The sequence below is a fragment of the Manis javanica genome, chromosome 5, assembly GCF_040802235.1.
Source record: "Manis javanica isolate MJ-LG chromosome 5, MJ_LKY, whole genome shotgun sequence".
Classification (NCBI taxonomy): Eukaryota; Metazoa; Chordata; class Mammalia; order Pholidota; family Manidae; genus Manis; species Manis javanica.
The window spans coordinates 154,546,321-154,564,379 of record NC_133160.1 but is presented as its reverse complement, the minus strand read 5'-3'; the positions used below and the strand labels follow the sequence as shown (position 1 = coordinate 154,564,379).

Genomic DNA, 18,059 nt, shown 5'->3' with positions numbered 1-18,059 from the left:
CTGTCATTCTAGAGGTATACAAAAATATATCGAGTAAAAAATATTCTTTTCATGTTATTTTTATCTGCTAGGAAAGCTTTAAATGTGCTTATGTGCTAAGTGAAGAGTTTGTTTTTAAATATTTGTGTTGAAGATCTTGATTTTTAGAGGTATAATAATGTGTTTTTTTTCCTTTTTGTGGTAGACTGACAAAAGATTTGACAAAGCCACTTTTGAAAGTCAGATGTCTGTGATGAGGGGTCAGGTAGGTCACCTTTTTATGATTTTGTTCATTAAGAGAAAAAAATTATTTGAAACAGTCAACTTTTTTCTCCACTGTGACTCAAAGATACAACTCTCAATACTACCGTTTATGCTCAACCAAAATAGCTCAGATGGTTAAAAATGTAGTTGATTTCAATACTATCTTCTGTTGTCTTCTAAATTAGATATTTTGACCTTGTTGTGTATTGTTTAGTTAGCCAGTTTTCCCAAACTGTGAATTCGAATTCTTTGTCCTCATTTTGATAAGTATTTTCCTGAGTATTACTCTCTTTTTCCTCCTCAGATCCACTTGCTTGGATGTTTCAGTACCAAGTTCTGTTGTCTGTTGATAATTTTTCTTGTAGAATATGTTTGGCCTTTGCTAGGGCAGTCAGTAAATAACGATGTCACCAAGGTTGAGTGCTGATTGGGGAATAAAAGTACTGATTGCAACTCAGTCCTCTCCCCTCTTTTAATAAGAGATGCAGGATGTTAGATCTGCTCCTGTGGGCCTGCTGACTGGGCTGATCTACAGATGACATCCGGTTCTCTCACTCTATTAATTGTATTTTGATTGCAAATGGAAGACTTGAAATGAAAATAAATTGTACTCTAAACGTTGTCTTTTAGCAACTTACTAAATTTTTCTTCCTAAAATAAGCACTTATTTGCTGTATACCTGTGGCCAAGAAACTCAAGTCTAGCTTATTTTTCCTTTTTTTTCTTGTCTAGCTTATTTTTTATACTGATTATTAATTATATTTATACCTTTAACAGACTATAATTAAATTAGATAGTCATTTGTTCACCAGGTATTTATTGGTAGAACTAGTGCTATAAACTGTTCTAGTGACTGAGTTAAAGCAGTTAGCAAAGCCCAGTTCCTTCTCTCAGGGAGCTCTTGCCCTGGTGAGAAGGCCAGGGGTCAGGGAAATGGAACCAATTATTAGCCTATGCATCTCTGTGCTTGGTTGATGCATGCAGTAAGTGAATGGCTAGAGAAGGAGGCTAGAGCCGGATCATGGAGGGCTTTAAGTACAGAATGTAGATTCCACATGAAAGGGATTGGAACAGATAGAGATTTAGCATTTAAGAGTGTGATGAGACTGATCTTTTTGGAGAGGAGGCCTTATCCTGGGTTTCTTCTATGAACTCCCTAAAACTGTGTGCTAAATTCTGTTTATATATGTGTTTTTGGACCGAGGATGAGAGGTTAGGGGGTGCTAGGATTTATTTCTCAGCAAAGAGGACCTGAACTCAACGAAGATTAACAACCACTATAGAAGCTGGACAGCGGAGTGCAGATTTGCTCTGGAGATGAGGAGTTCGGAGCCAGGGAGTCCTGCTGGGTGGTGTTTTCAGTAATTCAGGCATGACTGAAGGGCTTAGATGTCAATGATTATAATTACGTTGCCAAGTATTACCATCCTCAACTATATTTGAACCAAATTTTCTGGCATAGATAATTATGCCTTAATTTGACCTTTTGGTTTGAAACAAATTGACTTGATTTACCAATATTCTCCATCTTCTGGAATTATTTTATTGCTTAAAATAATATCTTTATCTTGGGAATGCCTTTTTTAAAAAATAAAAACTAAATAATTTTATTGTAAGCTTTAGTTGTAAATTAACATGAGTACATAAGAAATTTATATTTAAATGTTTTTCTGAAAAGATAATGAAAGTGTTCCAGCTTTGAGGTCTATTACAAAGATATACCAGTGGCCTTCTGCTATTTTAGGCTAATTTATTTGTATCCTGTTTCATTCACAAAGGAGTTATGTTATTATACAGATGTGTGTACTAAACTATAAAAATGACAAGCTCAAGATCTAAGGAAAGAAAAAATAAAATGATACCTTAATTTTATGTTTTAATTTAATTTTGTTTATTTTTTTATTTCAATTTGGTTTTGACCCTTCTGATAGCCAAAAAATATAATGTGCCCTGACCATATTCATGGTTACGTAGTTCTCTGATTTTAGGTGTTTGTTTGTTTGTTTTTAAAGAAAATGTGGTCTGAAAAATTCAGCTATTGTTTTATATTCTAAAGTACATCAGTGCTTTTTGAAAGAGAGGCTTAACAAATAGAAACAAATAACAGTAAACTATGTTGTAAACAATGGAATCATTATTCAGCCAGTTCTTTGAGTCAAAATACTTGTGTTATTTCTTTTATAATTAATTATCCCTTAAATCCCTCTCCCAGTTTTGCCAGTTAACTTCATGACTTGTGCCTTCTAGAATCAAGTTTTGCCTTAGTTATAGTAGGTTTCCTGTTTTACATACATTGTCAATGACATGTTCTAATTCTTCACATAAAAATATGGATTGGAACTAGGAAATAGTATGAAGACATTTCTTTTAAAATCTGGGATTAGTAATGTTTATTAAAGCTAAAGATTTTGAATTTTACATTAAATAGTGGTAAGTCATGATCAAGGTCAGTAAGATCATTGTTCTACCCCTATTTATTTGGAACACTAGACCTCAGAAAAAACTTATCTGAAACATTTTACAAATGATCTGAAAAAAATGGCAGAAATAATAAATAAAAACTTTTTTATGAATACACAGTAAACTTATATTCAGTGATTTATAAACCAGAAGATAATTTGCAGATACAGTAATAAATGATGTTAAAGAAAATGAAACTAACACTTCAGTACCTCCTGAGTACTTATGCAGTGGCCGGATATTTATATGTTTATCTTTTTTTTTTTTTTTTTTTTTTTTTTTGAGAGGGCATCTCTCATATTTATTGATCAAATGGTTGTTAACAACAATAAAATTCAGTATAGGGGGGTCAATGCTCAATGTACAATCATTAATCCATCTCAAGCCTAATTCTCGTCAGTCTCCAATCTTCTGAAGCATAACGAACAAGTTCTTACATGGTGAACGAATTCTTACAGAGTGAATAAATTCTTACATGGTGAACAGTACAAGGGCAGTCATCACAGAAACTTTCGGTTTTGATCATGCAATATGACCTATAAACCATCAGGTCAAATATGAATATTCATTTGATTTTTGTACTTGATTTATATGTTGATCCCACATTTCTCCTATTATTATTATTATTTTTATTTTTAATAAAATGCTGAAGTGGTAGGTAGATGCAAGATAAAGGTAGAAAACATAGTTTAGTGCTGTAAGAAGGCAAATGTAGATGATCAGATGATCAGGTGTGTGCCTATGGACTAAGTATTAATCCAGGCTAGACAAGGGCAGCAAGACATCCACGGATGCAGAAGATTTCTCTCAAAGCAGGGGGGGTGAGGTTCTGAGCCTCACCTCTGTTGATCCCCAAATTCTCACCTGATGGCCCCCCTGCGACTGTGCCTGTCTTAGGTTGTTCCTCCCTTGAGGAATCTTACCCGTCTCTGGCTAACCAGTCATCTTCCGGGGCCATACAGGGAAATGTAAAGTTGGTAAGTGAGAGAGAAGCCATATTGTTTGCAAAGGTTAGCTTTTTACTTCTTTGCAGATTTATGCCCTGTGGCTTCTATGCCCAGCACTTGTCTCGAGGTATCTTTACCACCTGGAGGAATTATGATACTCGGTAAATTCGATATGAGGCACGAATTCTATTTAAAGTTTGTAGTTAGGAAGGAAGAAGAAAAGCTATAGATGTAGCATATGAAGGAAACTTGGGAGGATTGATTATTTCTTTGACATATCTTCTTGTATAGTACCTTAAGTATGTATAGGTTTTAAACTACTAACTAATTTGCACACACATATTGACATAATAGGAATACGGTGACATAAACAAAGCAAATCTATAATTACCAGCCATCTCCAGTGAAGCCAAGAAAACCATTTAGGCACCCTAGGCATTTGTGAAAATTTATCTATGATATGATGGATATTTTCTAACTGTACTTGAACCATCAGACAAATTAAAGCAGCCCATTTCTGGGATCTGTTCACATCCCATATGTTCTTTTAACCATAGATAGTCTATAGTCATGAGATTTTGGGGTGCTACAACTTGCACCCCTCCCAACTCCTGGTTGAGTTCCAACAGTACAGATCCAGTCAAATTCGTTGTCTCACTGTATGCACATGCCAGCCTAGACATCTCCCTCCTCCTTCTTATGGCAAGTCCAGGAGATGGTGGGCTGGATGCAGCCACAACCGCAGCATCGTCCGGATCCCTGTGGAGGCTTTTTGATGATCATCCCCCGGCACGAGTCCTCCAGAGAGTGCTGATGCCGGAAGCTCCTCCTCATATCGTATCTTAGTTCATTTTCTGGGTATCCAAGCTAGGCCTTGATCTTCTGCATAGAAACAAACAGACCCTTTGCCCACACTTTGACATGCCCTCTATACCACTGTGCAGAACTCATTGGAGGTCAGCACACAGTAACTGCTTTTTTTTTTTTTTTTTTAATTAAGAGAAAGGAATATTATCAGAAAAGAGTACCTCCATAGCTGATCATCTGACACCCTTTAAGTGATCAACATTAAGGATATTTAAAGCATGCGTTGATCTTTGATTTACCAATAGTTTTATCCTGTTAAGGAGTAATCCCCCTTTTCTTTCTTTCTTTCTTTCTTTTTTTTTTTAAATTTTTAATCTACACTTACCTGAAGAATACTATGTTTACTATGCTCTCCCCTATATCAGGTCCCCCCTAACAACCACATTACGGTTACTGTCCATCAGCTTAGCAAAATGTTGTAGAGTCACTACTTGTCCTCTCTGTGTTGTGCAGCCCACCCTCCCCTTTCTCCCTCCCCCCCATGCATGCTAATCTTAATACCCCCCTTCTTCTTCCCCCCCCTTATCCCTCCCTGCCCACCCATCCTCCCCAGTTCCTTTCCCTTTGGTACCTGTTAGTCCATTTTTGGGTTCTGTAATTCTGCTGCTGTTTTGTTCCTTCAGTTTTTCCTTTGTTCCTATACTCCTCAGATGAGTGAAATCATTTGGTATTTCTCTTTCTCCGCTTGGCTTATTTCACTGAGCATAATACTCTCCAGCTCCATCCATGTTGCTGCAAATGGTTGGATTTTTCCACTTCTTATGGCTGAGTAGTATTCCATTGTGTATATGTACCACATCTTCTTTATCCATTCATCTACAGATGGACATTTAGGTTGCTTCCAATTCTTGGCTATTGTAAATAGTGCTGCGATAAACATAGGAGTGCATCTGTCTTTCTCAAACTTGATTGCTGCGTTCTTAGGGTAAATTCCTAGGAGTGGAATTCCTGGGTCAAATGGTAGGTCTGTTTTGAGCATTTTGATGCACCTCCATACTGCTTTCCACAATGGTTGAACTAATTTACATTCCCACCAGCAGTGTAGGAGAGTTCCCCTTTCTCCACAGCCTCGCCAACATTTGTTGTTGTTTGTCTTTTGGATGGCAGCTATCCTTACTGGTGTGAGGTGATACCTCATTGTAGTTTTAATTTGCATTTCTCTGATAATTAGCGATGTGGAGCATCTTTTCATGTGTCTCTTGGCCATCTGTATTTCTTTTTTGGAGAACTGTCTGTTCAGTTCCTCTGCCCATTTTTTAATTGGGTTATTTGTTTTTTGTTTGTTGAGGCGTGTGAGCTCTTTATATATTCTGGACGTCAAGCCTTTATCAGATCTGTCATTTTCAAATATATTCTCCCATACTGTAGGGTTCCTTTTTGTTCTATTGATGGTGTCTTTCGCTGTACAGAAGCTTTTCAGCTTAATGTAGTCCCACTTGCTCATTTTTGCTGTTGTTTTCCTTGCCCGGGGAGATATGTTCAAGAAGAGATCACTCATGTTTATGTCTAAGAGGTTTTTGCCTATGTTTTTTTCCAAGAGTTTAATGGTTTCATGCCTTACATTCAGGTCTTTGATCCATTTTGAGTTTACCTTTGTATATGGGGTTAGACAATGGTCCAGTTTCATTCTCCTACATGTAGCTGTCCAGTTTTGCCAGCACCATCTGTTGAAGAGACTGTCATTTTGCCATTGTATGTCCATGGCTCCTTTATCAAATATTAATTGACCATATATGTTTGGGTTAATTTCTGGGGTCTCTAATCTGTTCCACTGGTCTGTGGCTCTGTTCTTGTGCCAGTACCAAATTGTCTTGATTACTATGGCTTTGTAGTAGAGCTTGAAGTTGGGGAGTGAGATCCCCCCTACTTTATTCTTCTTTTTCAGGATTGCTTTGGCTATTCGGGGTCTTTGGTGTTTCCATATGAATTTTTGAATTATTTGTTCCAATTCATTGAAGAATGTTGCTGGTAATTTGAGAGGGATTGCATCAAATTTGTATATTGCTTTCGGCAGGATGGCCATTTTGACGATATTAATTCTTCCTAGCCATGAGCATGGGATGAGTTTCCATTTATTAGTGTCCCCTTTAATTTCTCTTAAGAGTGACTTGTAGTTTTCAGAGTATAAGTCTTTCACTTCCTTGGTTAGGTTTATTCCTAGGTATTTTATTCTTTTTGATGCAATGGTGAATGGAATTGTTTTCCTGATTTCTCTTTCTATTGATTCGTTGTTAGTGTATAGGAAAGCTACAGATTTCTGTGTGTTGATTTTGTATCCTGCAACTTTGCTGTATTCCGATATCAGTTCTAGTAGTTTTGGAGTGGAGTATTTAGGGTTTTTTATGTACAGTATCATATCATCTGCAAATAGTGACAGTTTAACTTCTTCTTTACCAATCTGGATTCCTTGTATTTCTTTGTTTTGTCTGATTGCCGTGGCTAGGACCTCCAGTACTATGTTAAATAACAGTGGGGAGAGTGGGCATCCCTGTCTGGTTCCCGATCTCAGTGGAAATGCTTTCAGCTTCTCGCTGTTCAGTATAATGCTGGCTGTGGGTTTATCATATATGGCCTTTATTATGTTGAGGTACTTGCCCTCTATTCCCATTTTGCTGAGAGTTTTTATCATGAATGGATGTTGAATTTTGTCAAATGCTTTTTCAGCATCTATGGAGATGATCATGTGGTTTTTGTCTTTCTTTTTGTTGATGTGGTGGATGATGTTGATGGATTTTCGAATGTTGTACCATCCTTGCATCCCTGGGATGAACCCCACTTGGTCATGGTGTATGATCCTTTTGATATACTGTTGAATTCTGTTTGCTAATATTTTATTGAGTATTTTTGCATCTACGTTCATCAGGGATATTGGTCTGTAATTTTCTTTTTTGGTGGGGTCTTTGCCTGGTTTTGGTATTAGGGTGATGTTGGCTTCATAGAATGAGTTTGGGAGTATTCCCTCTTCTTCTATTTTGTGGAACACTTTAAGGAGAATGGGTATTATGTCTTCTCTGTGTGTCTGATAAAATTCCGAGGTAAATCCGTCCGGCCCCGGGGTTTTGTTCTTGGGTAGTTTTTTGATTACTGTTTCAATTTCTTTGCTTGTAATTGGTTTGTTTAACTTTTGTGTTTCTTCCTTGGTCAGTCTTGGGAGGTTGTATTTTTCTAGGAAGTTGTCCATTTCTTCTAGGTTTTCCAGCTTGTTGGCATATAGGTTTTCATAGTAGTCTTTAATAATTCTTTGTATTTCTGTGGAGTCTGTCGTGATTTTTCCATTCTCATTTCTGATTATGTTGATTTGTGTTGACTCTCTTTTTCTCTTAATAAGTTGGGCTAGAGGCTTATCTATTTTGTTTATTTTCTCAAAGAACCAGCTCTTGGTTTCGTTGATTTTTGCTATTGTTTTATTCTTCTCAATTTTGTTTATTTCTTCTCTGATCTTTATTATGTCCCTCCTTCTGCTGACTTTAGGCCTCATTTGTTCTTCTTTTTCCAGTTTTAATAATTGTGATGTTAGACTATTCATTTGGGATTGTTCTTCCTTCTTCAAGTGTGCCTGGATTGCTATATACTTTCCTCTTAAGACTGCTTTCGCTGCATCCCACAGAAGTTGGGGCTTAGTGTTGTTGTTGTCATTTGTTTCTATATATTCCTTGATCTCTATTTTGATTTGTTCATTGATCCATTGATTATTTAGTAGCATGTTGTTAAGCCTCCATGTGTTTGTGAGCCTTTTTGTTTTCTTTGTAGAATTTATTTCTACTTTCATACCTTTGTGGTCTGAAAAATTGGTTGGTAGAATTTCAATATTGTGGAATTTACTGAGGCTCTTTTTGTGAGCTAGTATGTGGTCTATTCTGGAGAATGTTCCATGTGCACTTGAGAAGAATGTATATCCTGTTGCTTTTGGATGTAAAGTTCTATAGATGTCTATTAGGTCCATATGTTCTAGTGTGTTGTTCAGTGCCTGTGTGTCTTTACTTATTTTCTGCCCGGTGGATCTATCCTTTGGGGTGAGTGGTGTGTTGAAGTCTCCTACAATGAATGCATTGCAGTCTATTTCCCTCTTTAGTTCTGTTAGTATTTGCTTCACATATGCTGGTGCTCCTGTATTGGGTGCATATATATTTAGAATGGTTATATCCTCTTGTTGGACTAAGCCCTTTATCATTATGTAGTGGCCTTCTTTATCTCTTGTTACTTTCTTTGTTTTGAAGTCTATTTTGTCTGATATTAGTACTGCAACCCCTGCTTTCTTCTCACTGTTGTTTGCCTGAAATATGTTTTTCCATCCCTTGACTTTTAGTCTATGCTTATCTTTGGGTTTAAGGTGAGTTTCTTGTAAGCAGCATATAGATGGGTCTTGCTTTTTTATCCATTCTATTACTCTATGTCTTTTGATTGGTGCATTAAGTCCATTTACATTTAGGGTGACTATTGAAAGATATGTACTTATTGCCATTGCAGGCTTTAGATTCGTGGTTACCAAAGGTTCAAGGTTAGCTTCTTTAGTATCTTACTGCCTAACTTAGCTCGCTTATTGAGCTGTTATATACACTGTCTGGAGAGTCTTTTCTTCTCTCCCTTCTTATTCCTCCTCCTCCCTTGTTCATATGTTGTGTGTTTTGTTCTGTGCTCTTTTTAGGGGTGCTCCCATCTAGAGCAGTCCCTGTAGGATGCCCTGTAGAGGTGGTTTGTGGGAAGCAAATTCCCTCAGCTTTTGCTTGTCTGGGAATTGTTTGATCCCACCATCATATTTAAATGATAGTCGTGCTGGATACAGTATCCTTGGTTCAAGGCCCTTCTGTTTCATTGCATTAAGTATATCATGCCATTCTCTTCTGGCCTGTAGGGTTTCTGTTGAGAAGTCTGATGTTAGCCTGATTGGTTTTCCTTTATAGGTGACCTTTTTCTCTCTAGCTGCCTTTAAAACTCTTTCCTTGTCCTTGATCCTTGCCATTTTTATTATTATGTGTCTTGGTGTTGTCCTCCTTGGATCCTTTCTGTTGGGGGTTCTGTATAATTCCATGGTCTGTTCGATTATTTCCTCCCCCAGTTTGGGGAAGTTTTCAGCAATTATTTCTTCAAAGACACTTTCTATCCCTTTTCCTCTTTCTTCCTCTTCTGGTATCCCTATAATACGAATGTTTTTCCTTTTGTATTGGTCACATATTTCTCTTAGTGTTGTTTCATTCCTGGAGATCCTTTTATCTCTCTCTATGTCAGCTTCTATACGTTCCTGTTCTCTGGCTTCTATTCCTTCAATGGCCTCTTGCATCTTATCCATTCTGCTTATAAATCCTTCCAGGGATTGTTTCACTTCTGTGATCTCTTTCCTGACATCTGTGATCTCCTTCCGGACTTCATCCCACTGCTCTTGCATTTTTCTCTGCATCTCATCCCACTGCTCTTGCATTTTTCTCTGCATCTCATCCCATTGCTCTTGCATTTTTTTCTGCATCTCTGTCAGCATGTTCATGATTTTTATTTTGAATTCTTTTTCAGGAGGACTAGTTAGGTCTGTCTCCTTCTCAGGTGTTGTCTCTGTGATCTTTGTCTGCCTGTAGTTTTGCCTTTTCATGGTGATAGAGATAGTTTGCAGAGCTGGTACAAGTGACCGCTGGAAGAGCTTCCCTTCTTGTTGGTTTGTAGCCTTTTCCTGGGAGAATAGCGACCTCTAGTGGCTTGTGCTGGGCAGCTGTGCGCAGACAGGGCTTCTGTTTCCTGCCCAGTTGCTTTGGGGTTTATCTCCACTGTTGCTGTGGGCTTGGCCTGGCTGGGGCTGTTCCTCCAAAATGGTGGAGCCCCGTTAGAGGGGGAGCAGCCAGGAGACTATTTATCTCCGTAAGGGGCCTCTGTGCTCCCTGCTGCCCAGGGGGTTAGAGTGCCCAGAGATCCCCAGATTCCCTGCTTCTGGTCTAAGTGACCTGTCCTGCCCCTTTAAGATTTCCAAAAAGCACTCTCCAAACCAAAACAACAACAGCAACAATGAGAGAGGGAACAGAAAGGAAAAAAAAAAGAAAAAACACGCGATTTTTTTTTTTTTTCCTCAGGTGCCGGTCCCAGGCACCCGCGCACTGGTCCTGCTGCCCTGTCTCCCTAGCACCAGGGTCCCTGTCCTTTCAAGGCTTCCAAAAAGCACCCACCCACCGGTCCCGCAGGGAAGGAACGCTCAATATTCTTGGTCCTCAGGCACTGGTCCCACGCACCCGCTCACCAGTCCCGCCGCCCTGCCTCCCTAGCACCGGGGTCCCTGTCCCTTCAAGGCTTCCAAAAAGCACTTGGCAAAAAGAGAGAAAAAAAAGGGGAAAAACGCGCGATTTCTTCCGTCCTCAGGTGCTGGTCTCAGGCACCCACCCACCGGTCCCACAGGGAAAAATGCGGGATATTCTTTGTCCTCAGGTGCCGGTCCCAGGCACCCGCTCACCAGTCCCGCCGCCCTGCCTCCCTAGCACCGGGGTCCCTGTCCCTTTTAGGCTTCCAAAAAGCACTCGCAGAAAAGAGAAAAAAAAAAGGGGAAAAACGCGCGATTTCCTCTGTCCTCAAGTGCCGGTCTCAGGCACCCGCCCACCGGTCCCACAGGGAAAAACGGGGGATATTCTTTGTCCTCAGGCGCCGGTCCCAGCCACCCGCTCACCAGTCCCGCCACCGTGCCTCCCTAGCACTGGGGTCCCCGTCCCTTCAAGGCTTCCAAAAAGCGCTTGCCAAAAAGAGAAAAAAAAAAAAGGGGAAAAACGCGCGACCTCCTCCGTCCTCAGGCACCGGTCTCAGGCACCCGCCCCCAGGTCTCGCAGGGAGAAACGCGGGATATTCTTTGTCCTCCGGCGCCGTTCCCAGGCACCTCCTCACCGGTCCCGCCACCCTGCCTCCCCAGCAACGGGGGCCCGTCCCTCTAAGGCTTCCAAAAAGCGCTCGCCAAAAAAAAAACTGCTCCGGTTTCTCTCCACCCGCCGGGAGCCGGGGGGAGGGGCGCTCGGGTCCCGCCGGGCTGGGGCTTGTATCTTACCCCCTTCACAAGGCGCTGGGTTCTTGCAGGTGTGGATGTGGTCTGGATGTTGTCCTGTGTCCTGTGGTCTCTATTTTAGGAAGATTTTTCTTTGTTATATTTTCATAGCTCTATGTGTTTTTGGGAGGAGATTTCCACTGCTCTACTCACGCCGCCATCTTGGCTCCCCCATGTTTATCTTTTATACTCCCAACAGCTCTGCATAGTTATCTGCAGGAAGGAAGTTTTATATGGAGGAAACTTAGCTTTAAAGGGGTTAAGTAACAGGTTGCATCTGTAAAATAAGGGGCTTTGTCTTAGTCTGGCAGATCTGCAACATTTAAGCACTGCATCTGCCTGGGACCCTTTATCAACTCTCCTCTGAATTAATCATCTAAGTGGTTTCCTTATATCTTTTCCAATCCCTCTTCCACATTAGACCAGAACAATATCTCTAAAAGCAAATCTGGTCATATCTCATATGACTTAAAACTCCCTTGATATCAGTGTGTACAGGTTCACGTCCCAACTTTGAGCACAGTCAACAAGACCGTTCATGATCTGCCTTCTTCCAATATACCTGCCTTTCTCTCTCATAATTTGCAGCTTCCCCTGAGCCTGGCCACTCTTTATTGTTCTTTCCCTTTCCTATTTTCCCATTGTCCCTTTTCTTCTTCATCTTGAGAACAGTTTTTCTTTGGAGCTCCAGATTTGCCTTCTTAGGCTCCTCCTGCCACTCAGGGAGTTCTGATTTCCACAGCACTCCCTGGGAATGCACCAGTGTCACATTCTACTCAGAAATTTGACGTTAAACATCCTTATTCTAAAGTTCATATTGGACATCTTACTACTGAAAAGTAAATTCGAAGCAACCGTAAAGCAGAAAGTTTATGGTTTTATACAGATAGTACAGTGCTTCTTACGCCCAATGAAGCAGTCTCAAGGAAAGCAAAGTCTATATGCTGAAGTCTGTGAGTTGATACCGTCTGTCCTTGACGTATCACATCCCTACTAAGCTAGCAAATATGGCAGAGTTGGAGCATTCTATAGTGTGTCTCTTCGCCTGAAATGTTTATCTATTTCTAAAAATAATCTCCGATTTAAACATAGAAAAATAGATTTGTTCTTTAAGAAATAAAAAAAATGGGTGGTATGTAGGAAAGAGGATCAGATCCCCTTAGGGCATAGCTTCGCTGTTAAAGTATTTATCACACTATATTACAGTTATTTGTTGATACAGGCTGTTTTCTGGAATGTAAATGCTTAAGAGCTCACATGACTTTTTTCCTCCTAATCTTCTCTCCTCCCCCATGCAATGCATGCTTAGTAAAGTTTCTTTCATAAATAAATACAACATTATCATGTGTCTTCTCAATTCCCAAATAAATATTAATATTTAGGATACATTTAGGTTTGAATAGTTTTTGCTATTATATATTTGGAAACTGTTAATCTTGTAGAATGACTTTTATCTTTTTTGTGCCATTCTGATTTCCAGATACTCTACAACAATCATTATTGTTTTTAGTTGGAAAAATATTTGATGTTACACTTAAATTAGTGTGTTTAGACTAACATTTTTGTAATAGAATTTTTAAAACTAGAAGAGGAGACTAACCAGAACATTTCATTCCTTAGCCTTGCCTAGTGTCCACATTTTATATTCTAAGAAGAATGCTTAAATGTAAAGTTCATAAATTCTTTTTGTCTTGTTATCCAAATATAGCCAGCCTAGAAGATTTTCAGGGAAGAACCTAAAAAGAATCCTAAACCATAAATACAATGAGTAACTGCTGTTGCTAGCAAATGCTTATGTATCTGATGTGTTAAATACTTCACATCTTCTAGGCTCTAAACTACCAAACTTATACTATTCAAACTATTAGGAACTTTACATATTAGTATGGCTTTCTGTTGAAAGCTGTATGCTTATCACTATTAAAATAGTCTGTACCAGAACCAGTAAAATGTATATTACATATTTTCAAATACTTGAAGGAAACATTCTTATTCTAAAGTATATGCCAAAAAGGATTTTAACCTAATTTGCAGGAAAAAAGTAATTAATTAATTATTTTTTATTTTATATGAACAGAGTAAAATAGGCTACAAGCTACACTTTGAGTTTCATAACTTTAGTTATATGCTCAAGTAGCAACTACAAGAGTATGTTTAAACATGGAGTATTATGTATTTCACTTTTCCTAGTTTTATTTTTTCTGTGAAGAGTAAATTCTTAAATGAACTTGATTTTAAATGGACACCTTCCCAAGCTCTCCAGCCCATTAGCCCTGCATCGTGCTTTCCCATGGCACTTTCACCTTCTAATATTTGGTATAACTTACTTACTTATTATGTGAATTCACTCCTCTTCCTGCTGAAGCATAAGCTCTTTGAAGGCAGGGTTTTTGTTTGGTATCCCCAGTACTTAGAACAGAGCCTAGCACATAGTAGGCATGCAATAAATTTATTTGATGAATGAGTGGATAAGGCAAGTATTTAGTTAAAAGCAGACTGTTTAGACCAGTATTTGTTTAGGTTCTATGTCAAATGGAGTATATGGAACCATTAACTTTACTTGGATTCTGATTCCATTGATCCTGGATGTAGGTGATTCTAGAATATTTTAGTTACCAATTGGCAAGAATTATTTAGTTCTAATTTTGTACATTTGTGTATGTATATGTATGTATGAACATACATTCATCTGTATAACATATTTATAGCAGTTAATCCTCCTCATAGTCTCTGTTGGGCATAAATGGGTGGTCATTTTTGAAATGTTGAAAATATCTCTTCTTCTCACAGATCTTAAATCTCACTCAGGCCTTGAGAGATGAGAAGAGTCCCGTCCAGCTGGTGCAGATGCCTTGTGTGATTGTGGAGCGCAGTAAAGGTGGCAGTCAGGGCCGGATTGTCCACCTCAGCAATTCCTTCACCCAGACTGTCCATTGCCGGAAGCCATTTTTTTCCTCCTGGTAGCAGATGTAAGAGTAAGAGAAACAAACTGTTTGGCGTTATTGCATTACTGAAACATTATGGTAATGTAAATCTGTTAAGAGCTCCATTTGCCAAAACCTTGAATAATGTAAGTCTTTAAAAGGTTATCTTTGAATGTAATCAAAAGTTTACAGTTTTTTTTCCAAATACTAAATTTCTATTTCAGGGAAGAAGTGATATATCTCCTATATTGTATTTTTGTAGAAAATTTTTATTTTATGTCGATGTTAGTCTAAAAAGTAATTTCATGGTTTACACTTTCTGAAATGATAGTAATTACTTTAGAATTCCAGGCAGATAGGTATTTGTTGACTTTGAATACAGTAATTTTCTATATACTTTTTAAACATTGAGAAGAGTGTTCATGCTAACTCTTCTTACATTATAAAAAACCTTTGAGGGGGAAACTGCTCTTAAGAACTTTAACAGAGTAGCTGATAGAAAAACAAGTAAGAATAATAAAGCAATGTTGCCTTAACTTAAAAAGCTGCTGTTTTAGAACTTGAATAAGTACCCCTAAAGTGACCATTATTAGCACCACCAGAAAATTATATTTTGGTTAAGTAACAGACGACCACTTTCTTTTTTGTATTTCAGAATATTTTTGTTCAGTTATTTTGTTATAGAGAAAGCAATCTCAAGATATCCCCCCTTTTAAAAAAATGGAAGCACTCAACTGAGATTTGAGGTGAATAATGTGAAACTAAGGTAGATCCCCAATATTTTCAAATTCCAAAATAGCATTAAAAATTCCCTTTTGGTTCTTGCATAGGATCAGTTACTTAATCAGTAATTTAAACTACTGATTTTGTTCAATTTAGTACTTCAATTAGTATTAAACTTCACTGAAAAGTAAACCAAACCTCAAAAGTACACAATGGATTGCATTTTGGGGTCCTAGGACAATAAGCTCTTAAAAATAATTGTAGTATTGTAGAGTACTTGAAATTACTGATATTACAATTATAGTCAACTTTAGAATATCAGCCCTATTTAAATGGGAACATGACTGATAGAGCCATAAAATCATTTATATTTGATTTTGAATATAGTATGTCTGATATCCTAAAAATTTGTAGCACTTTTAAATCACCAAGTGATTTAAATTGAGATGAGCGCAATATAAAGATGTGATTCCAAAGGAGCAAAAGTTTCATTCTCTAGACTGCAAAGAAATAACATCACTCTTCAGACTAAACTGGGCAGTTTGTAGTCTTGGCCTTTTGTTTTTTAAACTTTCTGTCATGTGATTTTCTTTTTTAATGAAGTGTTTTTGTGTAAAAAGAATTTCCTGGAGGTTAAATTAGGATGGAAGACAGTTCTGCAGTTTCCCCTAACTTCACATCTTTCTCTTGGACTTCATGGATGTGATGAGTGAGAACAGTGCTGCCTTAGTAGCAGTTCATTGGAAACCTGTGTCCTCCTATCTCCCCAGTCCTCCGTGATCTTAATGTTGAGATAATGGAAAATTGGCTGGAAATTCAAAACTCAAGCTACTATATCTTTAGATAAGTCCTGGTAATTAAAATGTGCCTTTTCAAGATGTGTTCTTAAAGAAATACGTTGTTATGATGTTGATATGACTTTCATAAAACAATTTTTTCAGTACTTTGAGAATTGCCATATAATTCTTATAATGGAAAACTTAGTAAATTACTAGTTTTATAAAAAAGTAAAGTTGAAATATGTAAGATGTGATCACAAGTTAAAGTACATTGGTTATTTTTGTAAATTTTCATGAACTTAATTCTTATTTAAACATTGTGCTAATTTTTTCAGTAAGTATATTTATAGTGTCAAATATGGTGAAGTAAAAGTAATAAAAATCATTGTTTTAAGGCAAGATTTCTCCTGAAGTATGTATATTGAATATTTAGAATGTTTGCAGACACACTTATGTTTGTAAATGATGTCAAACTACCATTTGTTACTCTATATATTAGTGGCATAATTTAATTTTTTATAATTCCAGAAAATATGTTTTCTTCTTTAATTAGCAACATTTTAATTTTAATTATATGCTACCTTAATACCTTATTCTCTCCCAAATTTGTCAGCAATTAAAACTTGTAGAAACATTTATTTTTGCAAACTTGAAAACAATTTGATTCACAAAAATTTTTTTTGATTCAAAGTTCTGTACTGATGGTGTTAAAACCTTATTTAAAAAATGATGATGATATGTTCTTTGATCAGATTACATTTAAAGATTTATAAACAGACAAATAAATTCTTATGTTTCCTAATCTCCTTTCCCAGAGGTGCTTGGGCAACTAACTGTACAGAATTGTGGCAAAGATTCTTAGTGTTGCTCCATTTGACCCAGGAATTCCACTCCTAAGAATTTACCCTAAGAATACAGGATCCCAGATTCAAAAAGACATGTGGCCCCCTATGTTTATCACAGCACTATTTACAATAGCCAAGAAATGGAAGCAACCTAACTGTCCATCAGTAGATGAATGGATAAAGAAGATGTGGTAGATATACACAGTGGAATATTATTCAGCCATAAGAAAATAAATCCTACCATTTGCAACAACATGGATGGAGTTAGAGGGTATTATGCTTAGTGAAATAAGCCAGGCAGAGAAAGACAAGTACCAAATGATACCACTCATCTGTGAAGTATAACAACAAAGCAAAACTGAAGGAACAGAACAGCAGTAGACTCACAGATCCCAAGAATGGACTAACAGTTACCAAAGGGAAAGGGACTGGGGACAGTGGGTGGGAAGGGAGGGATAAGGGGAATAAGGGGCATTACGATTAGCACACATAATGTCGGGGGGTCATAGGGAAGGAAGTATAGCACAGAGAAGAAAAGTAGTGTCTCTGTAGCATCTCACTATGCTCATGGACAGTGACTTAATGGGGTATGTGGTAGGGACTTGATAATGGGGGAAATCTGGTAACTACAGTGTTGCTAATGTGATTGTATATCAATGATACCATAATAATAAAAAAAAAAACACTGGAAAATAGAAAAAAAAGAAAGATTCTTAGTGTTGCTGTATATTTCCAAGTCTCTCTTGCAGTTAGTTTGGGGCCATGTCCCTGAGTTCTGGTCAGTGAGATGGGGGACAAGAAATAGGTGACTTCCAGATGTGGCAATAAAACTCACTGCTATCACAATCAGTTTTGGAGGAGTAAGCAGAAGGAAAGTAAGGGGACTTGTGATGGTCTGAAAAACCAAAGAACGCAGAATTGGCCAACATACGCAGCCCCAAATGGAGGAGTCTGCAATAGTGGTGGAGTCTCAACTGAGGGATCCGAAACCACAATCAGAGGGAGAGAGCTGTCCAGCATTCTTGGTAGCTAGTAAAAGGAGCCTGCAGGAAGTCATGAGGGTCTTAGAGCAACCTGGTCTTAGCTCTCAGAAGTAGCCAGGGAGAGTGCCTAGGCCAGCACGGAGAAACTGTTGGATACAGACCACTCCGTGACAATGGAAGGACTCGGGGGGTAAAGGAGACTAGGTTCAGATACTGATAGAGAGGGTACCAAATGAGACAGAATTCAGAAAGTACCGAATAGGTACACAGAAAACCATGTTATAT

The 18,059-nt window shown here is 38.1% G+C and overlaps 1 protein-coding gene across 3 annotated transcripts in view; it reads left to right on the top strand.

Annotated features, from left to right (window-relative positions):
• Positions 1-16,748, top strand: part of PI4K2B (phosphatidylinositol 4-kinase type 2 beta) — a 51,405-nt gene extending 34,657 nt beyond the window's left edge. For 2 of the 3 annotated variants that reach the window (XM_073237772.1, XM_073237770.1), the window contains 2 exons: positions 185-244; positions 14,311-16,748. In XM_073237772.1, the coding sequence (XP_073093873.1) occupies positions 185-244; positions 14,311-14,484 (234 nt within the window). In that variant the 3' untranslated portion in view covers positions 14,485-16,748. The remainder of the gene's footprint in view (positions 1-184; positions 245-14,310) is intronic. The other variant, XM_073237771.1, reaches the window with a different exon arrangement.
• Positions 16,749-18,059: the final 1,311 nt, after the last annotated feature.